This window comes from Poromitra crassiceps (assembly GCF_964638095.1).
Source record: "Poromitra crassiceps genome assembly, contig: HAP1_SCAFFOLD_708, whole genome shotgun sequence".
In the NCBI taxonomy this organism is placed as follows: Eukaryota; Metazoa; Chordata; class Actinopteri; order Beryciformes; family Melamphaidae; genus Poromitra; species Poromitra crassiceps.
The window spans coordinates 50834-77759 of record NW_028151700.1 but is presented as its reverse complement, the minus strand read 5'-3'; the positions used below and the strand labels follow the sequence as shown (position 1 = coordinate 77759).

The 26926-nt window shown below is 45.4% G+C and overlaps 1 protein-coding gene across 1 annotated transcript; it reads left to right on the top strand.

The window, feature by feature from the left end:
• Positions 1-1640: 1640 nt before the first annotated feature.
• Positions 1641-26297, top strand: LOC310771496 (procollagen galactosyltransferase 2-like). The gene is made up of 12 exons (XM_083664095.1): positions 1641-1893; positions 2532-2642; positions 9348-9465; positions 9712-9846; positions 11375-11579; positions 11776-11895; positions 12023-12099; positions 13356-13462; positions 14226-14358; positions 14602-14729; positions 16609-16812; positions 23769-26297. Exons 1-12 carry the CDS (start codon positions 1700-1702, stop codon positions 23986-23988), a joined length of 1752 nt encoding a protein of 583 aa, XP_083520221.1. The 5' UTR covers positions 1641-1699; the 3' UTR covers positions 23989-26297.
• The last annotated feature ends 629 nt before the right edge of the window (positions 26298-26926 follow it).

The following is a 26926-nucleotide window of genomic DNA, read 5'->3' as shown; positions in this document are numbered from 1 at the left end:
TCTCTCTCTCCTCTCTCTCTCTCTCTCTCTCTCTCACTCTCTCTCTCTCTCTCTCTCTTCTCTCCCTCTCTCTCTCTCTCTCTCTCTCTCTCTCCTCTTGAATGTTCACTTACTTCTAGTATAAATTATGAGGATTTATCAGAGGTAGAAAGTATAATGATGAATTAATAGTATAGATTTTTTCCCCGGCACTCTGCATGAGTGGGGGGACTTAGACATCGTCAGTGTGATGCATGCGTAGCGCTCTCGCTCGCCCTCAACAACAAGCTAATGAGTTAAGTTGTGGACCAGTGACGTCATTCATGCGCAAATGACATCACTGGTCCACAACTTAACTCAAATCAACTCTCAATAATTGTCAAACTAAACAGCTTTACAGCTTTCGAATCTGTGTGTGCAAAATAAATCTCCATTGCTTTTCGGTGGAGTGTCTTTTAACCCATCGGGTCCAGGTGCACCCAATAAGCCTAATGACCCCAACACCAGGCTTCTGCAAGACAGGGCCAGAAGAGAGAGGGGAGGGGGGGGGTATCATCACAAAAGCTAAAATCTTATCAAATCTGTGTGTCTGTGGTCTAATTTGTGTCAGTTTAGGGGGTCCTTGACGTGAAAAGGTTTGAGAACCACTGCACTACAGACTGCTGTTCATAGATTTCACTGTCTCCATCACACTTACTACAGGCAGTTATATAATTCAATCAAAACTATAAGTATAAAAATGTTTTCAGATTGGGTTTCTGTGGACAAAACCTTGTGAAATGTGGGTGTTAGGATTCAATGTGTATCTAATCTATCTGAGGATCAGAGACACTGAGAGGTTTGAAGAGCCCTGCTTTAAGGCGGTTTAATAAGGTCAAGGGCTTCAGTCATTTAGCTATATGGGCCTGCTCTTGGTCCAAAGCTGCCCTCTGCTGGTGACTCTTTGCAACTGCTGACAGAATCAAAGTAGTGACCACAAACTATGCGACTGCAGCTGTTTCTATGATGTAAAGATGCATGTTTTCTGCAAACATATCACAGCAGATTCTTACCTGATGTAACGGCTCCATCGTGGGCTGAATGCCAAGTTGATGTGCCAATCTGTTAATTAATAAGTTATATAAAGATGTAACTAACAAGTGGCATAATGTACTTTTGTTACAATGTTACAAACACATGACATTGTTACAATGTAGCATTATTATTCTTTCTTCTCATTATATTACACATTTTGATATGGGATCTATGCTATAGTAGCTACATCATATCACTAAATGCGATGAGGATAGATAGAGCGCCTTTTGAGGAAAAACTTTGGCCAAATGAATGCTTTTGTGAACATGATCTTTGTGGAGTTTACACAGCGTGAGCGGGGGGAAATACCACAGTAATTACTGCTTATTTGATACATTGCTTTTTAATTACTAGTAGTATGATATGTTTGCGGAGGTTTACGACAGAGTAGAACCGGGCCAGATCCGCGGCTAGCGGAGGTGGTTTTTTCTCTGGATCCAGTGCGGAAGTTGTCATTGAAAACGCTCTCTCTGACCGGGCTTTGGGTTGGATCTGGGCTTGGAAAAGGAGAGCAAGCTTGTAACGTAACGTGGAAAAGGGGGGCTGCTGCAGAGAGTTTGGGAAGGAGGAAAGCCCTCTTCTGTCGGGAGTGCTGACGCGGACAGACAGAGCCAGAGGCGCCCCGCCGTCCCGTGGATTTTCCACCATGTTGCTTTGGTTTCTGCTGTTGGTTTGTCCGTCGCACGGCTACTTTTCCGAGGAGAAATACCCGGAGGAGTCCAAGATGCAGCCGCCGACGGTTGTCGTCGCGATCATAGCCCGGAACACCGCGCACTCGCTGCCCTACTACCTCGGCGCGCTGGAGCGGCTCAACTACCCGAAAGATCGCATCTCTGTGTGGTGAGAGAGAGAGGCTCCTCTGTGGGTTTGCATGCCGGGCGGTTGGTAGAGAGAGAGGTCACTTTTGATCTTACTTTAGTAGCCGTTCAAAAGGTCAATCACATTGAAAGTGTTTTGTGAATGACTTTACCCCTCCTCCTCCTCTCCCAGACACCCCTCTGTGTCCAGGCGGCTGCTGCTGCTGCTTGTCCAAATTCATTCGCCATACCGTGAATTCCCTACGCCAAACTCAATGTTCTTTAAAGTAGCCTATGTAAAGTAGCCTATGTGTAGGCTACATTATTAACAAAAGTAGCCCGATTTTTGCAACGAGTTGTCCCAAATGGGTCTGCAACTGAGTTGTCATCAGAGGAAATAGATCAAAGCATAAACAGTTATAACAATCTCACCAAATAGCCTATAATTTAGACGTTCTGTTGTGGTGAACTGGGTGAACTCTGTTCTGGTGTGTGGTGTGTGGGTTGTGCACATAGTACTAGTAGCCTACAGTAAGTAAAGTACTTTAAATTGCATGCACACTTTACTAGTTATTCTGTCCATTAACAACTCCCCCAAACACACACACACACACACACATGCATGATGTCATGTAAAAGAGGTTGTCTCTAACATGGTGCTGCTCTCCCTGTGGTCCTCAGGGCTGCTACGGACCACAACACAGATAACACCACAGCCCTGCTGAGGGACTGGCTCACTGTCATGCAGAAGTATTACCATTATGTTGAGTGGAGACCCATGGACCAGCCCACGTAAGACACACGCACACACGCACGCACACACACACACACACACACGCACGCACACGCACACACACACACATGCACACACACACGCACGCACACGCACACACTCACACACACACACACACACACACACACACACACACACACACACACACACACACACGGACCAGTCCTCATAAGTCCAACTGCATTCAATTATTTCTCCGTGATGGTCTGGGGGGGGGGGGGATGGAAAAGTAACTACTGGTTTCCCAGCAGCAGCGTCCTACTGTGAGTGATTCATCACAGGGGTGTGAACAAGTAGGTTCTCCCTCCTGCAAATGGAGCCGTGGTGCTAAGAGAGTCCTTTCTCTCATTGTAAGGCAGCACAGATTTTACTCTTCTAAACATGAAGTCTGGATCATGTCCGGCTAGTCAGAGCAGGATATTTTCCGGTCTTACCTTTCTAGACATGAGGAGTCTGTGTTTAGAAACAGCTGGAAATGGTCCGTATTCTCTCTGCCAGTGGGCGGGGGGCGGGAGTGCGGTAGCATGTATCGATAACAAGAAATGTGATATGGAAACAGCTTTAGCGAATCTGTAACCAAACTCCATTAAAAAACATGCCGTTTTAACAGAGGATCCATTCCGACCATTCAGGCAATAACGAGGGGTGGCAATGTGCCAAAAACGAGCCCTTGCCTTTGTTACATAAAGCCGCCCAGTCAAAATAGTGGTCGCACCATCGTCAATCACTGTGGGTGATTTGTTTTACAAGTGGCATTCAAGTCATATCTGACTAGGGGCCCTTTACACGAGGACAGTTTCTGAAAGAAACGACACAATAGCGTTTCCTTCACACCTTTTCCTTCACACCTTCTCCCTGTTTACATGAGCGCTGTTGAATTTTTAAAACGCCGTAATGTACATGCCAGGTCGCTAGGTGGCAGTGTGATCACCTTATTCTTTGCCCATACAAGGACGCTTACTGCATGACGTAATTTCGCTTTAAACGCGGAAGTAGAGTACACTTTCCGCAGTCATTTAGACTTGCCAAAAAGCTTTTTTCAAGCTAAAAAAAACAAACTGTTAAAGTTTTAATATTTGTCGGGTGAGAATGTAACATATATGTGACCAGTTTATCAGAATAACGCCTATTGGAAATCTTTAACGAGCAGCGAGGACCGGGAGCGCTGACTGTGTGTGTCACCCTACTGCTACTGGCAGTGAGAAAACACTGTCGACTGCTTTTGTAACTAACGTTAAATGCCGAACGGGTACAGCCATCGGCTCCTCGCAGCAGTAACGCTATGAACATGTAACTGAAGTTGGCCGCAGTGTAGCTTAATTCTGAGTGTTGCCAAACTTCATTCATACTGACGTTGTATTTGGTTGCCAACTCGCGCACGGCTATGGCGTAATCGCATGTGTCGCGTGTGCAGGCACGCTACAGGCACGTCAGAGTTTCTGAAATGTGCCGTTCCAAAGCGATTACATGGAGCGCTCAGCGGGAAGCGTCTCTAACAATTTCACTCTGGAGGGTGGTTTTAAAATGTGTCGTTTCCTAAGCGCGAATTCACCGTCGCCGTCTTAACGGGAGGCACTAACGATACAATAATTCCCCGTTTCCATAGGAAACCGTCCTCGTGTAAAGTGCCCCTAGTTTTCGATTTATTTCTCTCCACAAAAGTTAGGCTAGGCCTATGTCTCGATATAGGCTGTCAGTCAGCCAGCTCCTCTCATCGACATAACCAAATAGGCTCCTCTCCACAGCTGTGTTAGCTTGGACGCTCACAGTCACAACACTGGCTGCCTCTAATGGCTGCCTCACACAATACTTGGCTGCATCCAACTCAAGAAAACTTTTCAGACCCTCCTGGAGACAATCTTTCTCAGAAGAGACTAACGTTAGCAACAAATCTGGAGACTTATTCTGACATGGGAATGATGGGATTAATATTACCAGCAAGCAGCAGTAAAAGCAGGCAATGACGATAGCTGGGTAAGTCCCGCTAGCATCGATGCTAAGTTAGCAAAGTACAGCGAGAGCGCAGCTGAAGCACATGGCTATTATTAATGTTAACGTCCATATTAATTAGCCATGTGCTTGCGCATTGTGTATTGGCGATGTCAAAGGGTGGCGATTGACGATCTGACTGAGGTCAAGATCGCGCAACTCTAGTAGGCTATATCATCTCTCTTGTTGCATTTTTAAACTGGCAGATGGGGGACAAATAAACGATTCAACTTTAGTTGTTTAGTCACCTAATTTGGCTCTCTTCCAAATAATCCAGCCATTCATGAAAAATAATGATGGGACATTCATGGTTTGTAAAGTGCCACCACCCGCCCACTCAGACATAACAGCTACATGATCTGGATCATGAGCTGCCAGTGTTAAACAGCAGCTGCTTTTCCTATAATGCGGATCCTATACTAGCGGTTGAGATGGTCATGATCCGCACTCGCGGGAGTGCGCATAAGCCGGCTAATTGTTTTTAAACATGCAGGCCAACCGGCTAGGAGCTGGTTATAATCCGGATTCCACTGCATGTTAAGAAGTGGCTATTGAGTGTCTGAGATGTTTTGGGGGAGTCAGGTCATCAGAGTCGTCGTGAGTCCTGACTGAGTGGTAGTGAGTTGTCGGTTAAACTCACTCCCCAGTATAAAAAGGCCCGTTAACCAGCTCCGCCAAGGGAGCTAGCTCTCTTGGTGTTGTGGTTTAGCGCGTGCGCTTTGGAAGCGGGAGAGAGGGTGGAGAGAGTGTTGGTTCGATTCCCGGCCCGCCTCCGGCCCTGGGCAAGCTCTTAAGATGGGTTACATTGGTGCCGTGACTCAGATGCTCAGTGTGCGTGGAGTGAGTGAATCTGAGTCCTCGTTACACATGAGTTTGTAGACGGCTTCCCTGATCATCAGGTAAAGCTGCAGACTTTATTATTCTGTTATTCACCTAAAGTGACTTTCACCACCATGCTTCTGTTTATTCAAGGAATGATGCTACAGCGCGTCTCTGCTTGTCCATATCCCTCTGTGTGTGTGTGTGTGTGTGTGTGTGTGTGCGTGTGCGTCTCTGTGTGTGTGTGTGTGTGTGTGTGTGTGCGTGTGCGTGCGTGCGTGTGTGTGTGTGTGTGTGTGTGTGTGTGCGTCTCTGTGTGTGTGTGTGTGTGTGTGTGTGTGTGTGTGTGCGTGTGCATGCGTGTGTGTGTGCGTGCGTGTGTGTGTGTGTGTGTGCTGCAGGGCTTTATTCTCAAGACGTGTTATTCTTTGGCTTATTCTTCGTGTCTTATGTTATTTCTGAATATGCGTGTAGCACCTGAGCACCAGCTCACCAGGCTCCACCAACCAGCCCGCTCAGTGGAGGGAAGTTCACATGTTTAAAGGAAGGGTAAAAAAGAATCACTTAAATCTTTTCAAACTCTGCAAATTAAGTTGACAGAAAAAAACCTGTAAATGAATGCAAAAATGACACAATTCAGGCTAAATGTCATGATATGGTATCATGAATGGTGCTAGTGTGTCGATAATGTATACAGCTCAACAGGCACGTGACTTTTCGTGACGTCATTTCCCCCGGAAGTAAGTTCCATTTTCTCCATCGACATTTCAATAAATCCAATATTATAACGAGTTTTAAAGTCAAGGTGAACCGGAGGCGAATACAAATGCACGAGCATCTGAGACTCAAACAAATCTTGTCTGAGATGACAAGGTTGAGAGGCGGACCACAAGCCGCACAATGCCGGGTGTCGATGATTTGATTTGACAATTCTGTCGACTGGCTTTGGCATTGGCCAATCATGGCGTGTTCCACCCCCAAATCGAGTGGGATTCAGCGTGTTGTCGTGCTACGCGAGTGGGATCCGCGGAGTATCAGGCAGCCACCGGCTTCGTGCGGAGCGAGCGGACAATCCGATGCATGGGTGCTGCCCCCCCGCCTGGAATCTCCGAGGGCGACCCCTGACTACCACGCTCTCAAGCGCGTGCCTTTATCGCTATTTCTATAAATACGATATTCCTGGAATGCGCGTTTTAACGAGCCAGTTACATTTCTTTGCATTCTTAGACATTATCATTTTTGTTTTTGTCCATGTTTCTAACAATTGGCCAAGTTAGTAGTTAGTTTATGGGATAGGAATTCTGCCAGATGACAGGCACTAGGCGCCATTTTCTCTTTCTTTTGGAAGAGAAAATGATCCTGAAATGAAGATTTGATTGACAGCTGCCATGTCGTGATATGATTGGTTGAAATGGGGTAGAAATGTGATAGTACTAGGTGACGTCAGCAAATTGTATATTACTGTTATCAATGAAATCTTGAAAAATGAACTTTTGATGTGAAAAAGTGTGAAAAACTAAAGGAATTAGATTTTTGTGTTTTTTTTGCATACATTATTAAATAGGTGCACTGCATACCCAGGTATTTGAACTAAAAGAAAAGAAAAGTCATTTTTGGGTTCAGCTCGACTTTAAGGCTCGAATTAAGCCAAAAAGTCTTCCAGAGAATCTTGAGTGACCATAAAACATTCGGTTTACGCGAGAACAAAAAAGGACCGGTGAACGACCTTCAGTTTAATTTGATACATAAAGGATGCAGACATAACTCGAAAACAAGACGGTTACAAACATAGACAACGCGAATAAACTGTTGACTCGGCTGTCGCACCCGGCGGTCGCCATCTTTACTTGGGGTAAGAAGTCAGAGAGGGTGAACTCTGACCCAGAACTCGTCTATATCCACTTCAGTATTTGCATAACTACGATAAGCTTCGCCCACTTTTGATTGACAGCCATTAGAACCACTCCCTGAGCAGTTTTGTTGTTGATTTCCTCAGCGACATGTATGAGAACAGTCGTTTGTGTTTGAAGGTTGATACATAATCTTTCTTTTTCTTTTTTTTGCAAAGTCTTCCACTGTGTCATTTGAGAAAGGCATTTTCAGATGGCAACCTTTCAACCTGAGGTTAGACTTAGTTTAGGTTTCAACCTGAGGTTAGACTTAGTTTAGGTTTCAACCTGAGGTTAGACTTAGTTTAGGACTTTGACTTGCGGTCATTTCTATACTGACTCTCTTGTGCAGGCTCTCTCTGACCACCTGACTCTCTCTTGTGCAGGCTCTCTCTGACCACCTGACTCTCTCTTGTGCAGGCTCTCTCTGACCACCTGACTCTCTCTTGTGCAGGCTCTCTCTGACCACCTGACTCTCTCTTGTGCAGGCTCTCTCTGACCACCTGACTCTCTCTTGTGCAGGCTCTCTCTGACCACCTGACTCTCTCTTGTGCAGGCTCTCTCTGACCACCTGACTCTCTCTTGTGCAGGCTCTCTCTGACCACCTGACTCTCTCTTGTGCAGGCTCTCTCTGACCACCTGACTCTCTCTTGTGCAGGCTCTCTCTGACCACCTGACTCTCTCTTGTGCAGGCTCTCTCTGACCACCTGACTCTCTCTTGTGCAGGCTCTCTCTGACCACCTGACTCTCTCTTGTGCAGGCTCTCTCTGACCACCTGACTCTCTCTTGTGCAGGCTCTCTCTGACCACCTGACTCTCTCTTGTGCAGGCTCTCTCTGACCACCTGACTCTCTCTTGTGCAGGCTCTCTCTGACCACCTGACTCTCTCTTGTGCAGGCTCTCTCTGACCACCCTTACAGAAGAGACACGAGGTTCACGTGTCCACATGTGGTGAAACGTGGACACATGTTAAATTTCACACCTGAAAACATGTGGAACACATGTAAAACCCATGGGAAGCCTGTGGTTTTGGAACATTTTCACATGTTATAACATGTGATAACATGTTTTGCCACATGTTGTATAGCAACATGTTTTCCACATGTGGAAAACAACATTTACATGGATTTCACATGTACTCACATAGGTTTCACATGTAATCACATGGGAATTTACATGGGTTTCACACAGTTCACATAGAGGCCATTTACACCTGGCGTTAACATGTGTTTTCTGTGATCAGATTGCAATCAGATTGTGTTTTATCACTTGAAAGTACAGGTGTAAACACCCCCAAAACTCATTGAAGAAGGATTGCAATCTGATCGGCCAAACCACCTCCGGAGGTGGTCAGGGATGCATTGTGTTACACATTGAACACAAGTGTAAATGCAATGTGTCCTCTCAATCTGGATACAGCAACTTTATGCAGATTGAGAGGACAACCATTTCTGCAATCAGATTGCAATCAGATTGCAGAAAACGCATGTTAACGCCAGGTGTAAATGGCCTCATAGGTTTGACATCTAATCACATGGGAATTTACATGGGTTTCACACAGTTCACATGTAAAAATGTTCCAAAGCTACACACTTCCCATGGGCAAAGCACATGTTTCACATGTGTTCCACATGTTGTCACATGTGACATTTTACTGTAGGCTACTGGCAGTGAGAAAACACTGTCGACGTGCTTTTATAACTAACATTAAATGCAGACCGGGTACAGCCATCGGCTCCTCACAGCAGTAACGCTATGAACATGGCACTGAAGTTGGCCGCAGTGTAGCTGCTGAACGTTGCCAAACTTCATTCATAGTTTACGGTTTAACGATGTTTACGTCTTACACGGAAGAGAAAAAGTGGACGTGGCAACATAAGGTGAATAGAGAGGACACACACACACACACGCACACACACACACGCACACACACACACACACACACTGATTATAGTATTGAGATGTTCAGTGGTACAGTCTACCTCCTCTCTCTCTCTCTCTGATCCAGGTCGTATGCAGGAGAGCTGGGTCCCAAGCATTGGCCCAACAGCAGATATGAGTATGTGATGAAGCTGAAACAGGCCGCGCTCAACTTCGCCCAGAAGCGCTGGGCTGACTACATCCTGGTACATTCCAATATTTATTATACCAGCCCGCTTGAGATTCCAAACATCCCTCTTTCTTGTTCTATACTTTATTTTACCTTGTTAAATATGTTGCTTCACCCAGGAAAACGTTTTGGCTACGATCGCTCCGGAGATAAATCTGACGACAGAATTATTACCACTACAACCACTCTCTCTCTGCTCTGTCTCTGTCTGTGTCTGTGTCTCTCTCTCTCTCTCTCTCTCTCTCTCTCTCCCTGGTTTCAGTATGCCGACACAGATAATATCCTCACCAACCCAGACACCCTCAACCTGCTGATAGCGGAGAACAAGTCCGTCATCGCTCCCATGTTAGACTCTCAGGGAGCGTACTCCAACTACTGGTGTGGGATCACTCCGCAGGTGAGGAGAACTTCAGAGTGTCACCTTCACACCACACATCTCGAGGTCATAAGGCACACTGAAGAACAACAGTCTCAAGGAAATGGCAGCATACTAATACTAATAACTAATAGGGCTGCCACTAACGATTATTTTCATGATCGATTAATCTGTCGATTATTTTCTCGATGAATCGATTAGTTGTTTGGTCTATAAAATGTCAGAAAATGGTAGCAAATGACGATCAGTGTTTCCCAAAGTCCAAGATGACGCCCTCAAATGTCTTGTTTTGTCCACAACTGAAAGATAATATCAGTTTACTGTCATACAGGAGTAAAGAAACCAGAAAATATTCACATTTAAGAAGCTGGAATCAGAGAATTTAGACCTTTTCTCTTAAAATTGTACTCAAAACGATTAATCGATTATCAAAATAGTTGTCGATTAATTTTCTGTCGATCGACTAATCGATTAATTGATTAATCGTGGCAGCTCTAATAACTAATACTAATATCAGTAATGTTGTGGTATTACTCCTCAGGTAAGGTACTATACTGTACCTTGGAGGGAAGACTACACATACACAAACCTAGGCTAAACTTGCTGGAATTATAATTTGTATTGTTGCCATCATTGCTCAGGAAGGACATGGCATTGACTAGGTCCTAGGACACGGAAAACCTTCCCTAACCTCTTTTTTTTTATAGTTTCCCTAAATAGATTTGAGGGAGAACACATATTTGGCCATTGCACAAATGCACATAAGCACATATTTGACTACTGAACTGTATAACTTTCCATTCCAAGGTGACACCACAGATATTAAAAGTTATGTTCAAAGTAGCCATTCTTTTCCACCATATAGGCCAGTGATACTCAACTGGCGGCCCGCGGGCCACATGCGGCCCGCGGGCGCTCCCTGTGTGGCCCGCGATGGAATTGCAAAAAAAATAAAAAAATAAATAAATACAGTGCACCTGAACGCAACATGCAAGATACCCGCTGAATAAGTGTCCAAATGTTCATGTAATTCTGGCCAATACTCCACTTCTGTTATAGCATTTCAGTCTGGAATATGGAATATCTTTCATTAATCTATGATTTAGCTACTAAATTGTCAAATACTGCCGTCTGCTCACTACCCAGGCACTTATGTACTGTACAGTATGTACTTAACCTAAGTAACTATCCGGTGTGCACAACATTGTCAGACTAAACTCCGTCTGACACCTACAATCCGCTACAGAAAAATGTATATTGTTTGTTTATTAACTGGCCCCTGGCCTTCTATCATTTCACGAAAGTGGCCCCCGGGCAAAGCAAGTTGAGTATCCCTGATATAGGCTATATAGCCCATATTTTATATTTCACCAAAGACACATTATCTGTTGTTGTTATTGATGAGAGCTGAAAAGATTCCAGGCTGGACTCTCAGGAAAACTGTGATCATGTGTGTGGCTTTAGTGTTGTGTGTGGTTGAGTGTCTGCGCGCGCGCGTGTGCATCCATTTTGTCCTAACAACAAAGCCCAATCCATCCTCTCTCTTAAGGGTTATTATCGTCGAACGGCGGAGTATTTCCCCACCCGGCAACGGCACAGAACCGGCTGCTACCCGGTGCCCATGGTCCACTCCACCCTGCTGCTGGACCTGAGGAAGGAAGGCATGAAGAAGCTGGCCTTCTACCCGCCTCACCAGGACTACTCGTGGCCCTACGACGATATCATCGTGTTCGCCTTCTCCTGCCGGGCCGCGGGTCAGTCAGCGCCGCTTCTGTCCGCGTTTTCACAATCACACCCAGTTAGACAGAGACAACACATACGCTCATATTATACGCATAGATTTATTACACACATTTATTGTAGGATGTTTGTTGATTGATTGATTGATTGATTGATTGATTGATTGATTTGTTGGCATTGATTCATTCCATGCTCTTCGGGGCTCTTCAGAGATACAGATGTACCTGACGAACAAGGAGCGCTACGGCTACCTGAACGTCCCGGGCAAACCTCACCACACCTTGGAAGACGACCGCATCAACTTTGTCCACCTCCAGCTCGAGTCCATGAGTGAGCGCAGATTTCATTTTGTATACGTTGATTTTTTTTTACAAGGTATTTTTTCACATTGGCAGAGTGTAAAAGTTATTGTTGTTGTTTTCTGCTAACTAACTCATATCCCCTCTCCATCTACAAGTTTATGGTCCTCTCATGTCCGTGTCTCGCTACGTCCACGTGTCCCCGAAACAGAGAGACCTCATGGGCTTTGATGAGGTGAGCGAGACACTCAGCTGTTGATCTTGTAGGAACATTCTCATATTTTAGCTGCTGATTGTTTCATACTGTATTATACAGTGTCATCGGATTTTTGCAACAAATAGCTTATTCTCAGCTCCCTTGAAAAAGCCTTGTATAGAGACACTGCGGAGCGCGTCATCATTCAGAAACCACGCCCAAAACGGGGGAAAACACAAACTCCCGTCCAATCCTGGCGTTCTCCTATGTCTTGTGCATGGTCGGGTGTTGCACACAAAGATCGTATATACGGAAGATGAACACTCCAAATTACTTCATTGACAGCAACAGCCACATTTTTCTTCTCATCAATTCTCAATGGCTTCCTTGTTTTGCTCAGGAGTACAAAAAAACTTTAACTGGCGATTTTTTACATTTGCTGTCTGCGCAGCCCACCACACAACAGCTTTTAGCTATGTTTAATTCAAGGAAATGATGCTGGTGTATGGAAATGAATGGAGCTTTTCCCCCATGATGGGCGTGGCCTAATTCATGCAGTGTCTCTATCATACAGACACTGCATATACACTGTATATACGATCTTTTTGTGCAAGACCCGACCATGCACGTGACATAGGAGAACGCCAGGATTGGAGGGGGGGTTTCCGTTTTCCCCCGTCTTGGGCGTGGTTTCTGAATGATGACACGCTCTGCAGTGTCTCTATGGCAAAAAAATAATAATAATCAGACTCGAAAGTCAGAGATGCAACACTGCTACAGTTTCAATATTTTACTCCACTTCTTCAGTGGATTTGATCAGTGTCCTGGGGTTTAGCTTGTACTCTGGAAGACTGTCATCTGTTACTTACAGTGCTAAACTCATATTTGGGGAAAATGGGCCCAATAGTTTACTGGCAATAATACATCATGATGAAAGCATAAAGGAATCCTTGTACTGGCTGGGAGAATCTGGATGGGGGCGCGACCTGAATATTTAACATACTCTGCCTCCAAAAACATCACTGAACGCACTTAACCATCAACTGCTTGTGTTTACTCTACCAACAGTAAAAGACTGTTGTTGGTTTTCTGAATGAGTGTGAAGCAGGATATTAGTGACAAATTCCATCCATTTTTAGTGTACATTCCCTGGCCGGGTAGACAACAAGTTGAAGAAAGTCCCGACCGTACTGTGGTCTTGCTTAGGTCGTCCAAGATAGGAAATAACATGATGCATGGTCATGGTTGAGGTGGTTCTACACACTGACCTCCGACCTTTGACCTCCTCTCCTCAGATATATCTGATCAACCTGCGCCGGCGTGACGACCGCAGAGACAGGATGCTGCTGTCGCTCAACGAGCTGGAGATCGACGTGAAGGTGGTGGACGCCATCGACGGAAAGTGAGTACGCTGTCAAGTCTCACACAATGACAGGAAGTGAGTGACAACAACTGTCAAGTCTCACACAATGACAGGAAGTGAGTGACAACAACTGAGTTTGTGTTTGAGAGAGAGAGAGAGCCACTAGTCAACCTAGCGACATCATCTAGCAGCGCCCCCTAGTTGGCGAAAAGGTGAAATGTTGTTCATCTTTCTAGGAAATCTAGGTACATTTCAGACTTAAAAGCAGTGTCCTGTCTTATTTTAGGTGAAATGCAAATTAACTAGACTCATATGATCAAATGTTTCATGTTTTCATATAATATTTGAGGGAAAACAAAAGAAAAGTGCAAAAAGATAAACAAGCTGACTACAGGTTTCCATAAGTTCAATTTAAAACATTTTAAGACCTCTATTTAAAACCAGCTCAAATCAAGACCAAGACTAATTCATCCCAAGAGGAAAAGGAAAAACCCAAAGTATAGTGTACATCCAGTCCACACCACCAGGTAAACCAGCCACACTAAAAGTTATTTCCTACTAGATATTAAACCGCTCCTGAAATCACACAAAATGTCAACTCCATGATGCAAATCGTCAAATATTGGTATTGCAAAATGTTGTTTCAGGAGCGTATTGAGAGATGTGATTCTTTTACCATTTTACCACTATTGTGAATACAAATACAGCCTTTGCCAATTTTCATTTTGTGCGTGCGTGTGTGTGTGTGTGTGTGTGTGTGTGTGTGTGTGTGTGTGTGCGCGTGCGTGCGTGTGTGTTGCAGTGCGCTGAACAGCAGTGACATTAAGATCCTGGGCGTGGACCTGCTCCCAGGCTACTATGACCCGTTCTCTGGACGCACACTGACCAAAGGAGAGGTCGGCTGCTTCCTCAGCCACTACTACATCTGGAAGGAGGTGAGAGGACACACACACACACACACACACACGCACACACACACACACACACGCACACACGCACACACACACACACACACACACACACACACACGCACACACACACACACAGTCGCACACACACACATCAATTATTATAAGTATAAATAATACTGTTAATCGTCACTCAGTCTTACCTCTCTCTCTCTCTCTGATAACACATATATACGTTCTGTCTTTCCCTGCTCTTTGTCTCTGTCTCAGATGGTGGACCAGCAGATGGACAAGGCGTTGATCTTTGAAGACGATGTTCGTTTCCAGGCCAACTTCAAACGACGAGTCCTCCGACTGATGGAGGAGGTGTCTCTGGTGGACCTGGACTGGGACATCATGTAAGAGAGACACAAACTTACTACAATATATACTCCTTTTCTATCAATAAAGTCGAGTCAATGTCGATCAGTCGTCACGTGGTGCAGTGTTGGTATAACAATAATAACAATGATCATAATAAAAGTCTGTCTCGCTTACTGAGTGGATGACGTCAGCAGCTGTTTTATGTATAAACTCTAAAGACTGTAGTGCCTGAAGATCTCAGGAAATCAGCAGTTTCAGAAAGACTCTAACCAGCATTGCATTCTGGTCTATTGAGGCTTCTGTCAGAGGAGGAATGTTATCTGTCATCTTCTGTGATGGATTTCTCCCTGTATGATTGTTGAATGTTGGTGCTAAATGGTGAGTCGAGGAAGAAGCACTTGGTCTTCGTTTCGAGGGACTGACAGCAAAACGTGTCGATGTTTTAGATCTCTGAACATTATTCTGCACTGGAAATACTTTGATTCTGTTTGGCCACTTCTCCATGGAAAATACATCAGTTAAATACCACAAAATGGTGGCCTTGTACCCCCATTCATACCGTGTGTGTTTCCATGTTTCCAGATTTCAAATTTTGCAGCACATGGAAACTGTTTTCGGTGACATCATGCTGGCAAAATTAGACACAAAAAAAATTCTGCCACAGAATGAACACATTAGTGCAGTGCCCGTTCAAAATGTGCCTGTCCGGAATGCTGCTGCACAGAGCCCTGCTGCTGCACAGAGCTCTGTGCAGCAGCAGAGCTCTGCTACTGCTGCACAGAGCTCTGCTGCTGCTGCACAGAGCTCTGCTGCTGCACAGAGCCCTGCTACTGCTGCACAGAGCTCTGCTGCACACAGAGCTCTGTGCAGCAGCAGAGCTCTGTGCAGCAGCAGAGCTCTGTGCAGCAGCAGAGCTCAGAGCTCTGTGCAGCAGCAGAGCTCTGTGCAGCAGCAGCAGAGCTCTGTGCAGCAGCAGAGCTCTGCTGCTGCACAGAGCTCTGAGCTCTGCTGCTGCACAGAGCTCTGCTGCTGCTGCACAGAGCTCTGCTGCTGCACAGAGCTCTGCTGCTGCACAGAGCTCTGCTGCTGCTGCACAGAGCTCTGCTGCTGCTGCACAGAGCTCTGCTGCTGCTGCACAGAGCTCTGCTGCTGCACAGAGCTCTGAGCTCTGCTGCTGCACAGAGCCCTGCTGCTGCACAGAGCTCTGCTGCTGCTGCACAGAGCTCTGCTGCTGCACAGAGCTCTGCTGCTGCACAGAGCTCTGCTGCTGCACAGAGCTCTCTGCTGCTGCACTGCTGCTGCACAGAGCTCTGCTGCTGCACAGAGCTCTGCTGCTGCACAGAGCTCTGCTGCTGCACAGAGCTCTCTGCTGCACAGAGCTCTGCTGCTGCACAGAGCTCTGCTGCTGCACAGAGCCCTGCTGCTGCACAGAGCTCTGCTGCTGCACAGAGCTCTGCTGCTGCACAGAGCCCTGCTGCTGCACAGAGCTCTGTTCGCTTGTTTAGTCAAAGTGTATTAATATTGACTATGTCGCAACACATCCACCAAGTGTGAGGGTGAACGGTTCTCGAGATGTGAAGGACACACAGACATACCAAATTCCTCGCTTTATACAGTAGTTCGATTTATTGGATGGAAGCTGGATTATGAAATGTAGCCGTTTTGTTGTTTGTGTTACTGTGGTTGCCATAGCTTCACAGACAACATGGACATATTTAGCCACACGTGCAGAACAAATGCTACCAAAATTAGATGCGTTCCCTCTCTCAGAGCCAACATGTGTTGGCAGCGAAAAACTGCAACGTTGCAACAACAGATAATCATGCTCTGATTCTCTGGAAATTGTTTGGTGGTTTGTTGTTGTTGGTCTTCTTCTTCTACTATATATTCTTCTACTGCTCTTTGTCGCTGTAGATACCTGGGCAGGAAGCAGGTGAACCCTAGTAAAGAGGAGCCGGTGGAGAACGTGCATAACCTGGTGATGGCTGACTACTCGTACTGGACTCTGTCGTACGCCATCTCCCTGCAGGGCGCCCAGAAGCTGCTCAACGCCGAGCCGCTGTCCAAGATGCTGCCCATCGACGAGTTCCTACCCATCATGTACGACAAGCACCCCAAGTACGTACACGCACACACGCACACACACACACATACACATACACACACACACACACACATACACATACGAACACACACACACACACACACACACGTGCAATTTTGAACTAAACCGCCTATGCCCATATAAGGGCGTGCTGCTCAATTTTGAACTAAACCGCCTATGCCCATACAAGGGCGTGCGGCTCAATTCTGAACTAAACCGCCTATGCCCATACAAGGGCATGCACACGCGCGCGCGTGCACACACACACACACACACACACACACACACACGCACGCACACGCACACACACACACACACACACACACACACTAGTGGCAGAAATGTGCTCACACATGCATGCACAGATGCACTCATTCATATATTTCTTAGATTTGTCATTCTGTCGTGTGGATCGACGGACATCTTGGGAGAGATTAAATAACTAATCCACTACAGTCATTATGAAACTGTATAATAATCCCTCACTTCACCCTCCTTACAGCTGCTGCTCTGTACTCACACTCACACTTCTGCACTGAAACTCTTTCTCATAATCTACAAGCTAAGCTGCACTCTTCTTTGTCTGCTGCCAAACCTACAAAGCTCAAACTGACCCCATAACTCCCCAAAAATACATGTTCTCATGGCTGCGCGGACATTTACATTTAGCATAGGTTTTCCTGGAATGCGTAGCTCCAATCACTATTGTTGTGGCCGCGGTTTAACATCTGTAGGAATCTCACCAGCTTCTTTGGACTAGAGGTCCTCCTATTCTGGTGATTTAAATATGTCTGCTGCTTGTCGAGCTGAATTACAATGCCACATTTCACAGCAGCTCTTTCATCTTTCTGGACATAATTTAGAAGATTGAGACAATCTGGACAGACACTATTTATTTCCAGGCACGGCGTGGCTGCCAGACCAACTTAATAGAACCCAGACACGGTGTCGGGCAGACAGTGGGAATTCAAATCGGTTGGAGTGAAGCAACATTCGTTTAAGTTGTCTGGAATAATACAATGATAATGATCTAGCACGTCGTATAACGCCGCCAGTGTCCCAAAAGCGATACCTCAGTTTGCCCACTAGTCCAAAAATCACTGCTCTCTTCCTCCACTAGCCTCCTTTATCCCATAACCCAGAGATGTTTCTCTGATGTTCATTTACTTTAGTGTGTCGATGACGTTGGAGACGAGGCGTAAGAAGCCAAGTGCAAACCAGGAAGTGAACTACACTGGTGTTTTGCAGATAGTTGAGCGTGGTCTGAAATCAATGAGTGTGTTTTGCAGCAGTAGATCTGTCTTGGTCTATATCTAGTCAGAGAAATAGAATCGATGTAATCAGAAGGTTTGGGATGTGTTGAACTGCAGACAGATACTGCGCATGCTTTAATGCCACATATAGAACAAAAAACAGCCCTTTACATTGTGGATGGGCAGAATTCATAAACAACTTTGCAAAAATGTGAGTTTACAACTTCATTTGTATTTCAAAAAAGCTCGATCTTAAGAAAATGAATAAGGATGCAGTGAACATATTTCTTATAATAAACACTATGATTATGCATTAAACTGTGTCAAAATGCATGATTTATTGATTTGGATAGTCACGATTTCAGACGGACAAGCCCGTCTTTATTGTCACACGATTACAATCAACACATGCACGGAGGGCCACAACACACACATGCTGACGGTGGCCAGTGAAATTTGTCCTGGGGGGCAGGCCAGGAGCAGTGGTCGCTTTCTCGTACAGCGCCCGGGGACCGACTTCGGATGTTGTCGTCACTGGTCGGATGACGATGACGATCTGATCTTCTGCATGTTTTTAGTGGGGGGGTTATATACGGAGGAACCCCCCTGGGGGAGCACGGGGAGAACATGCAAACTCCACACAGACAGAAAGGCCCTTACGACGAGATACCCCACCTGGGCAGTAGGCACTGAAGATATGGGGGGGAACACAACCACAGCGCCCACAGTGTCCCAGGCGAGAATCGAACTCAGGACCTTCTGACTGCAAGGCGACAGCTCTACCACTGAGCCACCGCGCTCTCGTCTAGTCCCACTGGGACGACTAGTCCCACTAGTCTCGCTCTAGTCCCATGTTGACGCAGGTCAGGTGACACAAAGTAGCCTACATGTTGAAAAAGAGACACTTGCCTCTTTACATTGCTGCATATCTACAGACTGTGTAGACACACTTGAACCTACATGTATTAAACAACTAACATTAAAACTAACCCTCAAATAATCCCTAACCCAGACACTGAATATCTGTACTCTTCACACTAGTATCACTTGAAACTGCCATGTTCAGACTAGGAGGCCAAATCTGATTTGTGAACTTTAGTGACCTATTAATGACTTTATCCAGATTGGTTTTATGAGTCTGGACGCTCCAAGTCTGATTTGTGTCGCTTGTCCCAAACCACATATGGAGGTAGTTTCCAATCTGCTTTCGACTGATGTGACTTCAGTGCGGACGCGCAGATCCACCAAATCTGATTTGAACGCAACACTTGTCATCAAATGCTTCTGCGCAGGAAAACCACGTCACCAACGTACGTATTTACTGACGCCCACGTCGTTACCATAGCAACCCATGCAGATAGGCTGTTTAGGTCTGGACACACAGATCCGACTTGAGAATCAGATTTGTGGCAGTGCGGACACACTCCCAAATCAGATTTGGGAAACCAATCAAGATAATGATGATTAATGACTTTATCAGCAAATCAGATTTGCCTGTAATGTGAACATGGCCTCACAGTAGCCTAGACTTATAGTCACTATTTATTTATTCATTTAACCATTTATCATGTATAAATGCCTCAATTACAAGTGAGGAAATGACATCATTATTACATTATACCTTTTCTTATCCAGCTGACGATGAGTGCAACAGTCAGCTACATCAGATTACATTCATCTCACATTACATGCGACAGTATTCCTGTTACCCTCCAGTCACTGATCATGTAACAGATCATCACTAGGAAAAGAATAAAATCAACATGAATGCCAGGCCATCCCATACAGTACCATAGTGATGATGTAGCAGAGTCAACGTGGGCACATCCCATACAGTACCATAGTGATGATGTAGCAGAGTCAACGTGGGCACATCCCATACAGTACCATAGTGATGATGTAGCAGAGTCAACGTGGGCACATAACATACAGTACCATAGTGATGATGTAGCAGAGTCAACGTGGGCACATAACATACAGTACCATAGTGATGATGTAGCAGAGTCAACGTGGGCACATAACATACAGTACCATAGTGATGATGTAGCAGAGTCAACGTGGGCACATAACATACAGTACCATAGTGATGTAGCAGAGTCAACGTGGGCACATCCCATACAGTACCATAGTGATGATGTAGCAGAGTCAACGTGGGCACATAACATACAGTACCATAGTGATGATGTCACAGAGTCAACGTGGGCACATAACATACAGTACCATAGTGATGATGTCACAGAGTCAACGTGGGCACATAACATACAGTACCATAGTGATGATGTAGCAGAGTCAACGTGGGCACATCCCATACAGTACCATAGTGATGATGTAGCAGAGTCAACGTGGACACATAACATACAGTACCATAGTGATGATGTAGCAGAGTCAACGTGGACACATACCATACAGTACCATAGTGATGTCACAGAGTCAACGTGGGCACATCCCATACAGTACCATAGTGATGATGTAGCAGAGTCAACGTGGGCACATCCCATACAGTACCATAGTGATGATGTAGCAGAGTCAACGTGGGCACATAACATACAGTACCATAGTGATGATGTAGCAGAGTCAACGTGGACACATACCATACAGTACCATAGTGATGTCACAGAGTCAACGTGGGCACATCCCATACAGTACCATAGTGATGATGTAGCAGAGTCAACGTGGGCACATCCCATACAGTACCATAGTGATGATGTAGCAGAGTCAACGTGGACACATACCATACAGTACCATAGTGATGTCACAGAGTCAACGTGGGCACATCCCATACAGTACCATAGTGATGATGTAGCAGAGTCAACGTGGGCACATCCCATACAGTACCATAGTGATGATGTAGCAGAGTCAACGTGGACACATACCATACAGTACCATAGTGATATCACAGAGTCAACGTGGGCACATCCCATACAGTACCATAGTGATGATGTAGCAGAGTCAACGTGGGCACATAACATACAGTACCATAGTGATGATGTAGCAGAGTCAACGTGGGCACATAACATACAGTACCATAGTGATGATGTAGCAGAGTCAACGTGGGCACATAACATACAGTACCATAGTGATGATGTAGCAGAGTCAACGTGGGCACATAACATACAGTACCATAGTGATGATGTAGCAGAGTCAACGTGGGCACATAACATACAGTACCATAGTGATGATGTAGCAGAGTCAACGTGGGCACATAACATACAGTACCATAGTGATGATGTAGCAGAGTCAACGTGGACACATACCATACAGTACCATAGTGATGATGTAGCAGAGTCAACGTGGGCACATAACATACAGTACCATAGTGATGATGTAGCAGAGTCAACGTGGGCACATAACATACAGTACCATAGTGATGATGTCACAGAGTCAACGTGGGCACATAACATACAGTACCATAGTGATGATGTAGCAGAGTCAACGTGGGCACATAACATACAGTACCATAGTGATGATGTAGCAGAGTCAACGTGGGCACATAACATACAGTACCATAGTGATGATGTCACAGAGTCAACGTGGGCACATAACATACAGTACCATAGTGATGATGTCACAGAGTCAACGTGGGCACATAACATACAGTACCATAGTGATGATGTAGCAGAGTCAACGTGGGCACATAACATACAGTACCATAGTGATGATGTAGCAGAGTCAACGTGGGCACATAACATACAGTACCATAGTGATGATGTAGCAGAGTCAACGTGGGCACATCCCATACAGTACCATAGTGATGATGTAGCAGAGTCAACGTGGGCACATAACATACAGTACCATAGTGATGATGTCACAGAGTCAACGTGGGCACATAACATACAGTACCATAGTGATGATGTAGCAGAGTCAACGTGGGCACATAACATACAGTATCATAGTGATGATGTAGCAGAGTCAACGTGGGCACATAACATACAGTACCATAGTGATGATGTAGCAGAGTCAACGTGGGCACATAACATACAGTACCATAGTGATGTAGCAGAGTCAACGTGGGCACATAACATACAGTACCATAGTGATGATGTAGCAGAGTCAACGTGGGCACATCCCATACAGTACCATAGTGATGATGTAGCAGAGTCAACGTGGGCACATCCCATACAGTACCATAGTGATGTAGCAGAGTCAACGTGGGCACATCCCATACAGTACCATAGTGATGATGTAGCAGAGTCAACGTGGGCACATAACATACAGTACCATAGTGATGATGTAGCAGAGTCAACGTGGGCACATAACATACAGTACCATAGTGATGATGTAGCAGAGTCAACGTGGGCACATAACATACAGTACCATAGTGATGATGTAGCAGAGTCAACGTGGGCACATAACATACAGTACCATAGTGATGTAGCAGAGTCAACGTGGGCACATACAGTATGAAGCATTGACCATATGAGGTGAAATGCACCTTGGGAGAAAAGCCTGCCAACCAGAAGGCTTGGCAGTGTGTGTGTGTGTTCTATCATGTGTGGAAAACTGGCTTAGAGCCAACAACCAGACCTCTTCCCTTCCCTTCTCTTCTCTTTCTCTCTTCTCTCTCTCTCTCTCTCACACACACACACACACACACACACACACACACACCTCTGATTCTAATTCGATTCTCTCTCTCTCTCACACACACACACACACACCTCTGATTCTAATTCGATTCTCTCTCTCACACACACACACACACACACACACACACACACACACACACACACACACACCTCTGATTCTAATTCGATATGCTTGACTAGTCCACTAAGAATACACAAGAACCCCACACCAGACATGGCTCCTGCTGTCACCCTTCATGTTTAGAGTGACTGGATTGTCTTTGCCTCTGTCTATCTCCTATCATATCTATCATGTCATATGTCATATCTATAATCATGTCATATCTATCATGATATATCTATCATATCATATCTATGTATTCCAAGATTAGTTCAAACTCCCAGGAATTCCCATGGCTCACCTTTGTCTGCATCTTGAAATAGAGAAGTAAAGTGACTCAATTGGTCTGAAAATCCCGTTCTGATGCAGTTTTATATACTATTGCCAAGTGTGCTAATACCATGGTGCCAAGTGTGCTAATACCATGCTGCCAAGTGTGCTAATACCATGCTGCCAAGTGTGCTAATACCATGGTGCCAAGTGTGCTAATACCATGCTGCCAAGTGTGCTAATACCATGGTGCCAAGTGTGCTAATACCATGCTGCCAAGTGTGCTAATACCATGGTGCCAAGTGTGCTAATACCATGCTGCCAAGTGTGCTAATACCATGCTGCCAAGTGTGCTAATACCATGGTGCCAAGTGTGCTAATACCATGGTGCCAAGTGTGCTAATACCATGGTGCCAAGTGTGCTAATACCATGCTGCCAAGTGTGCTAATACCATGCTGCCAAGTGTGCTAATACCATGCTGCCAAGTGTGCTAATACCATGGTGCCAAGTGTGCTAATACCATGGTGCCAAGTGTGCTAATACCATGCTGCCAAGTGTGCTAATACCATGGTGCCAAGTGTGCTAATACCATGGCAAACTATCTTGTGCTCTTGCTCATCAAGAGGAGGACCACGATGGACTCTTCTTCAATCCTCTTTTATTGATCATCAGTGTGTTTTTAAAACTCCCAAAGAAATCAAACACATGTGCTGCTCTCTGTCCCTGTTCTCTCTCTCTCTCTCTCTCTCTCTCTCTGCAGCGAGGACTACATGTCCCACTTCCCCAACCGAAACCTGCAGGCCTACAGCACGCGCCCCCTGCTGGTGCAGCCGTGCCACTACGCCGGCGACCCCCAGTGGGTGAGCGACACGGAGACGTCAACCCTGTGGGACGACGACTCGGTGCGCACCGACTGGAGGGGTTCCCACAAGACCCTGAGGCCCGAGATGCTGTCCAACGCCTACAGGGACGAACTTTAGGGGCCACGGCAGACCAGGAGCTGTGGAGGGGGTCAAAGGTCAAAGGGCACGAGGTCAGGGAAACAGATGCCGGGAAGAGAGAGTGTTCTCAGACTTCGCTTTTCAGCCCACTCTGTGCCGATGACATCCTGTGCTGGCAGTTGACCCGGACTTGGTGCATCGAGGCTGTCTGTAGAGACACGTACAGCTAACACCAGTGTGTGCCTGGATTGTCTCTGTGTGTGTGTGTGTGTGTGTGTGTTAGGGGTGGGAATCACCAGATGCCCACGATACGATACCAAAACGATACTTGAGTCACGATGCGATAGTATTGCGATATTGCGATATGCTAGTATTGCGATATATTGAATATTGCGATATTTCAATATATTGTGATTTCTTACTTTTTCAACTGCAAATGATGTCCCCAAAGGAAAACTTTGTCAACATCTGGTTTATATAAGATCAATTTTCCAGTCTGTTCATCTGACTTCAACCATTTAATTGCAGCAACATTGTCAAGTAGACAGAATCAATTGAAAAAGCAATTGATTCTATTATTCTAGTACTGTAATAGCAAACGGTTTATTTGCACATTTGCCTGAGGTGTCCTTGGATTAAACTTGCACCACAAAGGCAGTGAAAATGCCTCCAAAGAAAAGGCCATCCTCCTGAAGCTAAAGGTGATGATCCACACGGGGCCAACTTAGGGCCAAATCACATTTCTTTCACTTTTTTGGAACATTTGGAATCTTCTGAATGATGACGTGTGACTGAGATGTGAGATGTTTGTGGTTGACGGTGCGCCCGTGAGCGTGAGTGTTTTTCTTATGATTGTTCAGCGTGGTACCAACGACAGAGCTTGTAAAAGGAGGAGGAGGAGGAGGCTCATTTACAAGGACAATTTGTGTTGTTTGTCTGTTCACCACTGACTGACTGAGAGGCTCCAGAACCTGCACTGTCACAATACCTGGCCAGTCTGGACTAAAGCCTGACAGATTTTATATTATTGTTACCATTTCCTTCTCTACCTGTACATTTCTAATTGATCTGTCATTCCATTCATTTGCTCCGTCCAAGCATTTCATCCACAGGGACTGTTAAGACATTCAACCTTATAAAAGGAAGCTTGGACCAACCCTGAATTTATATTTCCCTTGGCTTCACTAATAGTTTTAGGGTGGATTGCCTCACGGTTCCTGGGGACAGTTTAAGACTGTTTTAGTGCTTAACTAAACTCTTAACTTCAGGACCTATTTCATTGAAAGTGCTTGTATAACATCAGTGCACTATGCTGACGCGTCCTCATTCCCACCGTGGCCTCTGTTGACGAAAGTCAACACGATTGGTTGGTTAGGTTCAGGCAACACAGCCACTTGGTTAGGTTTAGGCAACTTGGTTAAGGTTCGAGTTATGGTTCAAACTGAAAGTAAAAATACAATGTACCTCACTCGGGAGTCGAACACGCGCTCCCTCGCTTGCAAGACAGGGACTCTACAGGTCCGCCAATCCACCCTCCATCCCTAAGGTGCCAGCCACCTACTTCAACATGACACCGTCGTTATGTTAAAGACCGCCCCCCTAGTGGTCGGCTCACCTGCAGCATGGGTTTCAGATCAGGGCACTGTCGTTAGGTGCCCGTCACCTGACTAGCATTCCTCTCGGCCGCAACGTCCATTTCTGGACGAGAAAGGGTAGGCTACCTTTGGCCTCTGTATGGACACCAAGGGTCCTCCTGACACAAAGTCAACATAGGACGCGTTGGGAATGAGACCATATGTGTGTCAGGTATGTAACTGACCTCTTGGCAGTTGAAGAGGGTGATCTTCTTGGCTCTTCTGGTGTTAAGCATTGCCTTCAACTTTTTCAGACTGCTCTTCTCTTTTTGAGCAGAGTCAAATATTGCTACTATCTGCTATATCTACGATCACTACTTTTTTTACTCTCTTTTTTACAGTACAACTTGTTCCATGGCTGTTTTGGTAAAAGCCATATTAAAGAATATATCCTTAAAAAAAGTTTGTATCATAACTGGGATCTTGTCAGTCTAGGAATGTGTTGACACCTCGAGGTAGCTCTGCTGCACTCAGCAGATCTAGAGGTTAACTGGTGTAATTTTGGTGTCCCTCAGGGATTAGTCAAGTTACATATCTGTTGTTATGTATATGTATGTTTTTACTGCATAGTCTTAATTTATTCGTGTTGTGTCTTCTTCGATGTGGTCGCCAACATTGAGCCACACAACATGAAACAACGTGCAATCAAAGTGCCATGATGGTATGTCTGGATCACTCTCGCGTCACTTTTGAAGCAATGTCTTTGAGCAATCATGTTTTATATTAGAATAAGAGTATAGCAAACTGTTAAAAAGTTCATAAAAAATGTACCTTTTACACATATTAAATTGTCATTGAATGTGAATGTGTGTATGGATTTTGTTTAAAGATGGTATGCTGCTCAATTCAAAACCAGAATTTCTGTGGCTGCCATAGATGCAATATCTGTATCTTAAATGAGGGCTAAGAATAACAACAGCTACTGTACTAAAGGATCTTGTAATAACAGCATCGCCACAAGAGGGAATCATGATTTTCAAACAATTACTAGCTGATCCATATTTTCCCTGTTACTGTGTCCACATTGACAGTTAGGAGGTTTAGCAGTTCACTTGTGGGTAGTCCAGCTATAGCGGGTCCTGGTACAGCCACAACGTAGAACTTGGCGTTGACCCATTTGGACCCTTTGTGTTGACGTGGAATGTACAGTATATAGTTACAAGGCAGGGTATTGTGTGTCCACTGTATGCAGATAGCTTTATGTTGTTTTTTTCCTCAATCTCTTGTGGGCCTGAGATTCATCAGCGTACGTCTGTTTGAATGTACGTAGGGGAAGCGTGTTTCCTGATGTGTTGATCTTCAGGTGCAGAGTGTGTCCGTGACCTGCTAGGTCCGGTGGTCTC